Here is a 10559-nt window from a genome sequence, read left to right as displayed (position 1 = left end):
GCAGGGGCCCCAGGGTCACTGGGCACACACAGGAACACCTCTTGTAGGCGCCTGCACTGGGGTCATTTAAGAAAGTTGAACGCCGCACTTGACACGGAGGTGGCAGAAGCAGACTGGTAACCAGATGTGCTAGCCTAAATGAGGCAGCCAGCTGATGTAGTGAGGTCTCTGGAGGATGTGGCCGTACCGTGTGACCCAGGGGCAGGTGGTGGCCCTTCCCACAGGTCTCTGTCAGAACTGAGCATGTCCGGGGGTATTTTCTACAAAAGATCTAGCATGAGCAGCATGGGGCCTGCCTCCCCTTCACCCCGGGCGTGTTCACCTGGACAGGCAGTGGCATCAGCCCGCCCCTCGTTGCGCCCGTGGACCTGTGTGCAAGGACAGCGCAGACGCGACTGCCCGGCTCAGGCCTGTAGGACATCCCTGCCTCCACTTTGGCATTCATGGATGTGTGTGACTTGAATTTTTTTCTTTTTCCTTCTTTCCTAACATTCCCAGCACATTTCTGCTGCTACAAGACTGTCACTGTTAAGTGAGAATTGCGGGGAGAGTGTGCTCTGTGTACCATCACCCAGATGTGATTCTTGTCTTAAATCCAGTCATGTCTGCTTACGCCTGGAGGCTCCGTGGTGATGTCCACAGTGCCCTGTGACCTTTGGTCCTATGTCCCTCGGGCAGGTCAGCCCAGAGCCATACACTGAGCCCAGAAATCCACATTAAATTCTGACCCATGAGGATTTAAATTTTTTTTTTTTAAGCAAAACCCAAAGTAGTAGAAATTCTGCTTAAAAATGTGGCTTAATCTAGTGTGGCATGGGCCTGTCCTCCATGTTCAGTTTGACCATCTGTGTGAAATGCATCCTCAACAAGTGTCTATGTTTAATGCTGAATCTTAGCAAACACCAAGTTACTCAAGTGGCCTTTAAAAAGCGAAGCAAAACTGACATGTGTCCATTTTACCCTTTTGAGCATTCCCAGTAAGCAAAAAATAGTCCTCTGTACTGTTAGAGAATCGACGGTTGGAGTGTGTCCGGTTCTCGGAGCTGTCCGATGGTCCCCATGGGAGGCAAGTCCATTGATGGACCGACTTTGTTTAGAAGATGGTTCTGCCATGTCCGTTCTCAGCCGTATTTTTTACATGCTGCATGCCAAAAACAGGCTCCTGTTCTGAGCTGGTCTCCTCACACGCCTTCCCGCCCTGGTGCCTTCGCACCTCTGCCAGGTGAGCAGGTGGTCTGTACCTCGGGTCTCCTTTTGTACATTGTAGCACTTGTCAGTTACTGGAGTGTTGCAGAAGCGCCAGAACACAGCATAATGCACCCAAAACTGCAAACAGCAGCTCTCCACCTTGCCCTTGCGGATTTGACTCCAGAATTGGGGGTCTCAGAGGGATGCAGCTCCGCCCTGTGAAGCCAGAAGTGACAAGGCCATGACCACCTATCAGTTCTTCCAGTGCCGCTACAAGGACACCCACGCCCAGGCCGGCCAGTCCCTTCTCCTGGGACTTTCAGGGCGGGTACAGCTGCCAGGCCAGACTGGTCAGCCATCAAACTGCTTTTGTTTCAAAGAGGAAATGGTTTCAATAAAAGCTACTTGAAGTGTAAACAGTCTAATCCCTGTACGAGTGTGACTGTCCCAGAGGAAGTGTAACAACCCATGAAATGTGAATAAATGGAGAGTGAACAGAATCCCCATGTGCCACTGTCCTTCCTGAGAGGGCCCCTGGGAGGTGGGAGCCAGGCCCACGGAGGGCTCTGTGTGTACAGGCCAGCCCCGGGCAGTGTGGGTAGTGTTGGGTGTACACCTGTCACAGACCCAGCTCTGAGCTCCCTCAGGACCTCTAGACCAAAAGGCAGGGAAAGCCCATGACTGACATGAGTGTCCAGGTTTACTGTGTAGGTGATCCAGGAAAACGCCATGAAGGTGTCCATCACGTGGTACGGGCCTTTTGGAGTCCTGTCCACATTGCCACGTGAGAATCCCGTGCTCTGACACAGGGTCACCATGAGGAGGCGCCAGCTGGAGGGCTCTAGTGGTGTGACCTAGAAGGGACAGGCCTGGCCAGGTCAGCAGCTGGCAGGACATTAGATGATCTGGTGGAGGGAGTCGCTGGAGGTGTAAACTCTGGGCCCCTCCCTGATCTTCTGACCCTGAACCTCCGGCTAGCACTTGGCCACCTCTCAGTCCCAGGCAGTGCATACTTCTCAACACTGTTGTAAAGCCAACACCACAGATTTCCAGGGTAGCCTTGTCCTCAGCCAGCTGGCTCTCCACAGGTCACACCGGCGCCTGCTCACACCGTGTTGAGGACCACTGGGCACGTCTGGGGCTCAGGTTCCAGCATCTGCGGTTCAAACCCACTACCCACACTGCGGGCATGTCTGCTTCATCTCAGAGATGCTGGTTTGGTGTCTGCTTGACAGCAGTGGGTTTGGTTCTGAGAACTGAATGAATCCCTAGTGACTCTTCGGGGCAGCCTAAGAGATACCATGGAATGCTGGGTAGGAGGAGGGGCAGCAGCAGCGGGGTGCATCCCAGCCACTGCCAGCCTGCAACAGCCATGGCTCGCATCCCACTCTACCTTGGGACAGACGGGAGCCCCAGAGATGTAACATGTCACAAAGCTGAAAAGTGGGCAGTTCAAATCCACCAGCCTCTCCAAGGCTGTAGTGATTTACAGCCATGGAGGTCAGTGTGAATCAGATGGCTGTGGGCTGGAGGGTTGGTTTGGGACCTTGCGGAAGTGGGTGGCAAGTCACCTTCAAAGTTGAGAGAGAGACGGTTGAGTTCAAGCTGGACATTGGCCCTCTGAGGCCCTTGACTGGCAGGGCTCCACTGGCTTCTGGAATTGGCTTCAGTTCTTTGGAACAGAAACGTTTACTCCACAATCTATTCATAAAAGTTTATGGAAAGCCATGAACATCACAAACTGACCTAATAAAGTCAAATTCCAAGGTGATCCCGTGCTGGGAAGGAGTAGCTTGCTAAAATAAACTGGACAGGGTCACACCACGCAATGCCCTGTGTGCCTTCCTCATTTCCATGTTCCCTGCCCTCCTGTCATTTAAACCACCCAGTACAAAGGCCACTGTGGCCCCCACACGTCCAGCATGCGTGGGGTGAACTAGGTCAGGCGGGGGTTCCAGTTGACGGGCTGCTGCTCAGGCTGATACACTGCGGGGCAGGGGTGCTGTGTGGGAGCCTGGTTTGGGTTTGGTTTAGTGTCGAGGTTCTCTTATATTTCCCATGCCCTGTATGAACCCCCAAATGTCTTCAGCACTTCTTCCTTGGCTGGGGAACAGCCCCACCCCAAGTCCCACGCGGTGCCGCTGAGCCGTTCAGCTCCTGAGAGCTGCTCAGGGTGTTGCCAGGGCCCTAAATCGTCACAGGAGGAAACTGCCCTTTCCACTGAAGAGGGGCTGGATTTGAACGCTTTCCTCTCAGCAGCACTGTGCCACCAGGCAGGGCTCCACAGGGCATGACAAGTTTATCTAGGGCAGGAAGAATGGACACTGGACAGTCCTTAGAAATGGGGCTACTGCATTCAGCTTCTGGGGTAGACTGTCCCCTCAAATATCAATTGTTGTTAGGTGCTGTCGAGTCACAGACGACTCACAGCGACCTTATGAACGAAAGACCTGAGCACTTATTCACAGAGTTTTCCAGAGGCAAGCCATTTCAGAAGTGGATGCCACTCCTGCTTCCAAGCTTGTTTTAATCGGGGAGCTCCACCAAACACTGTCCACCCTGAGTAACCATTATCGCATTTGACACACCAGTGTCACAGTGTTCAGCTTCACAGCAACCACAAGTTACCTCTGTACAGCAATGCACAGGGGAGCAAGAGCAACTTCTGATAAGAGGCACGGGGTTTTGCCGGAGCAGCGAGGAAGACTTTTCTAACCGTGTTGAACTTGCACTCCCACCTGGCAGTCCGCTCAGTGATGCCGACGGAGGAATGCTGCCTCAGCGCTTTCTAATCCTAGTCCGGCTGCCTCCTGGGTCATCTAAGGTCAGTTTCCCCTGTATTACTCAGCACGTTATGTCCCTGTAGACTGCCTTCTCTCTCCTGATCTACAGCTTCACACTTCATCTTAGACCTGACCGCGCCCCCATCCACGGATGTTAAAAGGTGATTCCTGCTTCCGTCTGGGATGCGTATGCAATAATGTTTTTTCAGGCTGTGAAATCTGCCAGAAAAAAAGAACTGCAGCCTCAAATGTGGTTCCTCGTCCTGTCAGGAGGCAGCAGACACCATCTGTCCCCCAACTCCATCTTCCAGAATCCAGACCACGCAGCACGCAGGAGTCGGGGGAGAGTTCAGACTTGGGGCTCCTGAGCTCCCATGTCGGCGGAAAAACCCTCAGCAAGATGGACAGACACACTGACCGCAACACTGGGCTCAAGCCCAGCATGGTTGTGAGGATGGAATGGGCCTGGGCCACTGAGCTGGAGGCAGGTGGTGCCAAACAACAGCTAGAAAAGTCTCAGGATTTTACGGATGAGTCTGGCCACAATGCTCAAACTCTGTCTCCTGTGATTTCATTTTTGCAAACGTGATTTCTGACCCAGCTTCATAGACCTACCAACACCTTTGTCAGTTTAACCCTTGCTAACAAGGGGCTTGGGTCAAGGACTGTCGTCCTTCAATATGGATTGAAGCTCAACATCAAGCAGACAGAGATTCTCAACACTGGGCCAATTGGTAGCACCATGATGGGTGAAAAATATACTGAGGTTGTTAATTTTAGCTTGCTCAGCTCCACAATCAGCGCTCTTGGCACCAGCAGTCACAAAATCCAAAGATGAATTGCTCTGGGGAAGGTGGCTGTCAGAGGTCACTCAAAAGTGCTGAAGAGCAACGATGTCAGTCTGGAGACTAAGGTGTGCCTGATTTAGACCACAGTCTTGGCAATCGCTTGCTATTCATCAGAGAGCTGAACAATGACTAAGGATCATACAAGAATCAGTCCCTTTGGGTTATGCTGTGAAGAATATTGAACATACCATGACCACAAAGAGAACAAATAGGACTATCTTGAAGAGGGTGAAACCAAGTTTATCCTTGGTGGCTAGGGTTCTGAAGCTCTGCCTCATACTTTGGGCACATGGCCAGGAGGGACCAGTCCTTGGAGGAGGAGGACATCATGCTTGGAAGGACAGCGTGCTTGAGTAGGACCCTGGATGAGGTGGATTGACACGGTAATGGGGGCTGTGTGTCAGCGTCAGTGAGACAGGGAAAGTTCAGAGCTGATGTACATAGGATCTCTATGAATAGTCACAGGTGACTCGATGGCACATAACTAGGGGCTTGGACAGGACAGAAATGGTGAGGATGGCATAGGGCCAGGGTTCAGATTTGCTCACAGGATCGCTGAGTCACAGCATGGTGGCACCCAACACTGACAGCAGCTGTACGCTGTATGTCATGGGCCAGGGTGGTGGCTGAAGGTTTCCAACACATTCCATTTTGGAAAACCCCAGGGGTCAGAGCTCAAAATGGGTTCAATCTTTGGGGCAAATGACGATGTAATCACTGAGTTAGTACTCTGCTGTAATACTGACAGACTTTTAAATCTTAACCAGGAAATGCCTGGGGAGGGGGATGGCTAGGTACAGACTGATTAGAGGAAAACAAGAAAGGAAAATATAATAGCTAACATGCAAATCAATTTCCAAAAGAAACATGGGATCATGAAACAAAGCTACCGAGCAAGCCAAGGATTGTTCCAGACACTGTGCTGCCCATGAGGCGGTCTCCTGGAGTACCACCAATGCCCTGTGTAGCACCATCATGGGCTTGCAGCTAAGTGTGTGTGTTTGTAAAGTCACATTTACAAATGTGTCCAAGGCAGGACAGGAGGGGTCGTCCGTTGTGGAGATAGTACCCGAAGTCACAGAGAATCGGACTGCTGAATGGAAAACCATTTGCTCTGTGAACTTTCACCAAATCACAACAGTTTGGTTTAAAAAAAAAAAAAATCAGTAGGAGGGAGCTCTGGTGGCCTAGTGGCAAGAAGCTGCACTGCAATCCCAGAGCTGCGTGGTTTGAATCCACCAGATACTCTGTTGGAGGACAATCCCCTCCTGTACCAGTCAGATCTGATTTGACAGTACACACACACACACACACAAATAATAGTAATAAATAAAAATAAAAGCCAATCAGTAGTTAAGCTTATCCGAGTACATCCCCGGCTGGCTTTCTGAAAAGGCTTGGTGCCGCTCTGACATAAAGTGAGTGCGCAAGTCTAAATGGCGACTGCTTTACCCTCAGATGCCCCCACCTTGGGTGTAGAGGCTGAAGGACAAGAGAAGGCACAATCCTCCCAGCAGAGTTGGGGGGCTGCTGCCGAGTTTAATCCACTAAGCCAGACGACTTGAGGGAAGAGTCTAAAACTGCAAATACGGTGTGCGCCACACCAGTGACCCTGCCAGAAGCTGTGATCCAAACCGATGGTCTATAAAGTTTCTGTGCTGCACTTTGTCAGGAATGTTCTTATACAAATAATCCCTATAGTTAGCAATAACAACAGACATTTTTCCATAAGCCCAGCTTACATGTCTCACTAGATCTGAGGCTGTAATACTGCACCGATTTTGTTCTAAATGTGTTAACAACATGTTATACTGGGCTGTCACCATGACCCAATCACAGCGAGGCTTCCATCACATGGCTGTCACCATGACCCAATCACAGCGAGGCTTCCATCACATGGCTGTCATCATGACCCAATCACAGCGAGGCTTCAAACCGTGTCTCTGCCAGCACGTGTCCCATTTGCTGCTGGTGGTTTTCTTGTTATTGCTTTGGATAAATTTTCTGGCATTTTAGCTACAGTGTGGTGGTAATTAGGATCTGTGAACTTACACCTATACCTTCTTTCCCACCCAGAATGGAACAGTAAGTAAAGGAAAAGGTGAAAATCAAAACCAGGTTTCTGCTCAATGTTGTAATTCAGCTGTGGAAAGATTTTACAAAACATTTTTCTTGTTAGTATTCATATAGACTAATATTACATTTAGGCAATTTACAACTCTTTGTCACATATAATTCTGTGATTAAAATTGATCATGAGCGAGACTGTAGGAGTCTGTGGGGAGAGGGGGGTGACGATGACCCTAGCAGGGAAGGGCCCAGGGTGGCCGCCACCCGGCTGCCTCCGCGCCAACCCTGGCAGACTGCTCACGCTTTAAACCTGGGGAGGTATTTATTTAAAGACAAGTAATTTTGCTTATCCAAGGATGGTAGAAAAGTGCCAACAGGAAGTCAGGGCAATGTCCAAACTGTGCGCTTTGAAAATGGACAGGAAAGGAAATCCTGGTTCAACTGGGCAACAAGAACACATATCCATGTGAAACCTGTCAAGTGTTGGCAGATGTTTCCTAGGTAAGCTGAAAGAATTCTTGATAGAATTCTTAAACCAAGGTCCACACTGGGACCAGCGCCTAAGAAGCCCTCCAGCTGGGAGGTTACTGAATTGGGGGTGCTGGGGATGTGGTGTTTTCACTTGTCCTCAAACGTCTTCTACTAACTGGTCTTTCTGTGATGAAAAGGGCATAGATAAGACCCTGGTTCGATCCTAGCTGGGATTCCTTCAAGCACTGGCCTGGGAGTGCATTGCTTCCTTCCTGCCTGGACTCTGAATGTACAAACCAATCAGCTTCTGTCAGAGACTTGACACCCCCAAAACCCGGCCACCTCCATGCCGAATGGGCCATTTTGCTGCTTCCTGTCCTCACACGACTACTTCTCTGCTCCCTGCCTTTCATATAACTTTCTTTCAAAATCACAAACCTTCACTCTATGAGCAATGAAGCCCACTGAAGCGAACCATCATGTCCCAGCCAGGAGCGAGAATGAAGCTTGAGTCCGAGCTGGACCTGCAGATGCAGGAGGATGGGAGCTGGCTGTGAGGACAGCGTGCTACCTACCTGTGAGAGTCGAAGATCGGGGTGTTTCAAAGAAGGAAAACCTCAAGAGAGAGCTGCTTCTCATCAATGTCCTAGAGAGCGACACTGAGGTCCCTTGCGGGGACCGTGCATTAACGCCAGCTCCACAGTAGACACACGTCAGCTTTGGTGGTCCCTATGTCGGGCGTTTGCCCACAGGACAGGCTGGAGGACACGGCATGCTCAGCGCCCGCTCCTGCCGTTCCTTAGTGACTTACAGGGGATGACTTCACAGGACTGACCTCAGAGAAACAGCCTGCCCCCTGGTGAGGGCACCTCTGCGTGTGCATGAAATCCAGTATCAGGGGATTCCAGTGTCTAGGGACAGGAAGGGTGGTTCCACCAACACCTGTCCATTTATCAGGTGAAGGTTCAGTGCTGACTGCCACCAGGAGCCTGCGGGCACCCACCGTCATTGCTTCCTGTTCAGTCTCATAGGTCACTTCTCTGTAAAATGGGCTCATAGTTCTAAGTGCTGGGAGCACTTAGACTACCACACGCATCCATGCGCTCACCCTGATGGTACCACCAGGCGCCCACGCTCTGATCTGGAAAGCACTTCCCACGTTCTCCTAACCAAACCTCACAATTAGGGGGAGGCTGCACCCCCTAATCCGGCTCAGCCCCCCCGAACATCCCTCTGGGTTCCTGGCCACTGAGGACAGCAGAGGGAACAGTATTCCTGCATGGGATCCTGATCCCGCCTCGGTCCCCTCTCCAGATCTGAGCGTCCCAGTCCACAGCCTGAGCACCCCACCAGGAGGGGCCCCCCCAGGCACCCTGGACACAAACCTGGGGGTAGAGGGGACAGCCTACTCTGACTCAGGGGAGGGGTGGGTGGCCTGCCTCAGGCTGTCCGAGGACACTGCTTTGGGAAGTGGAGCTGTGGACAGCTGAGGTGGGCACCGAGCCCCAGCCCACCTTCCGTCTTCTCAGGTGAGGTTCCTAAGGTGGGGAGCAAGCACCGACTGCATAACCTTGACCGGAGCTCTGCAGAATGGCCTTAGTTGTACCACATGGGCCCTGCTGCAGCTCAGTGAGGTAGATGGTATCAGCCCCATGTTACAGGTGGGCAAACTGAGGCACGAGAAAATGCAACAGCTCGCTTTTAATAACAGCATACAAAATCTGGGAAGCCCAGTCCCCTGGGATGGGCGCTGACCATGAGGCCAAGGACGGGCCTGAAGGGGACATGGCCACGTCCCTTGGTTCCCTTCACATGTGCCTGTCTGCCCGGGCACTGTCCACAGAGCGGCCAGAGCCCATCTCCACTGTCCCTGGGGAAGGAGCTGACTCCGGAAGGCCCTGGTTGAGAAAAGCTCAGGGGCCGTCACGGATGGACGCCTTGGCACTGCCATGGGCCATGTGGCTGGAGTGGGGACCTCCTCACAAAGCGAGGGACTGTATGGCCAGTTCTCCGGCCGCCATGAGCTGGTCTGAGAGGGGTCCAAGCAGATACAGCGTCCGCCTGGGGATGATGGGACCCCTCGCCATGCCTGCCCAGCCCCCTGTAGAGGGGCTCCATGGAACCTTCCCCGGGCAGGGGTCCTGCTCTCCTGCCTGGCTGCCAGGCCCTCCCCCCGCCCTCAGGTCCAGGTCTGCGGCCCCTCCAGTGAGGACAAGCGAGGTCTCCACCCCAAGGCGTGAGTGTGGGCGGTGTTCTTTGGCTGGAAGCAGAAGGTGGTTCTGGGGGTATCTGGGCCTTTCCGGAACTGAGCATGGGGTGAGGTATTCCCAGCCCATCCACCTCAGTGCCCCCTCCCCGTGGCAGCCCCCCAGTAGCCTTGAGGGGAACCAGGGGGACGGGGACGGCTGGGATGCTGCTTTCCTGGGCACGGTGTTAGGAACCAGCTCTCTGAGAAAGAGCTCCCGCTGCTGTCGCCTGGGATGCGGACACAGGACGGAGGACTCGTGCACACGGACCTGCCCTGGTACCGAATGCTCGCTCTAATTCTCTTACGGTCCCCATCGGGTACCGTCGGGTACAGAGGGCTCTCCAGAGATGGGCTGGGGTGACGGGTGGTGGGCATGAGCAGGAGTAGAGCCAGCAGGAAGGAGGAAGAGGCACTTCAGTTTGGGCTGGTGTTGGTGGCATCGGCCCTGGCCCGGCTCCAGCGCTGGGCTGTCACAGAAGACCCCGGGGGCGGTGGCACAGGTAGGCACTTGGCAGCACTCCCAGGGCCGGGCAGGCTGGCGGGCGCTGCTCGGCCTCTGCACACTGCTAGGTCATCAGGATGGGCTTCTGCCGTACTTCCAGGATGTCTAGGTGGGCAGAGGGGAGAGATGAGACAGCTAAGTTCAACCCACAGAGCGCCATCTTTGAGGGAAGAGGCCCTAAACCCATGTGGAGACCAATATCCAGAGAGTGTTAGAGACACAGCAGCCATCACTGAGGGAAGCAGCTCTGACCCCACTCAGAGCCCACAACCACTGCATGCTACAGACACGGCAGCCGCCACTGACAAAGGAAGCCTGGACCCACAGAGCCCAGGTCCACTGAGTGCTACAACCAGAGTGCTACACACAGCAGCCATCATTGATCATGGCAACCCTGGCCCATGCGGAGTCAGAGCCCACGGAGTACCTGAGACAGCAGCCATCATTGA

At 53.1% G+C, this 10559-nt stretch overlaps 1 protein-coding gene across 1 annotated transcript in view; it reads right to left on the bottom strand.

Moving 5' to 3' along the window:
- Window positions 1-10174: 10174 nt before the first annotated feature.
- The window catches only part of KIAA0930 (KIAA0930 ortholog), a 60838-nt gene continuing 60453 nt past the window's right edge, over window positions 10175-10559 (bottom strand). Inside the window, exon 10 of the mRNA XM_006888036.1 lies at window positions 10175-10215. Within this exon, the coding sequence (XP_006888098.1) occupies window positions 10175-10215 (41 nt within the window). The remainder of the gene's footprint in view (window positions 10216-10559) is intronic.

The sequence above is a fragment of the Elephantulus edwardii genome, unplaced genomic scaffold, assembly GCF_000299155.1.
Source record: "Elephantulus edwardii isolate Elephantulus edwardi_28Jun2011 unplaced genomic scaffold, EleEdw1.0 scaffold00064, whole genome shotgun sequence".
Classification (NCBI taxonomy): domain Eukaryota; kingdom Metazoa; phylum Chordata; class Mammalia; order Macroscelidea; family Macroscelididae; genus Elephantulus; species Elephantulus edwardii.
The sequence above is the reverse complement of the archived record's forward strand: the minus strand, read 5'-3'. Positions and strand labels throughout refer to the sequence as shown.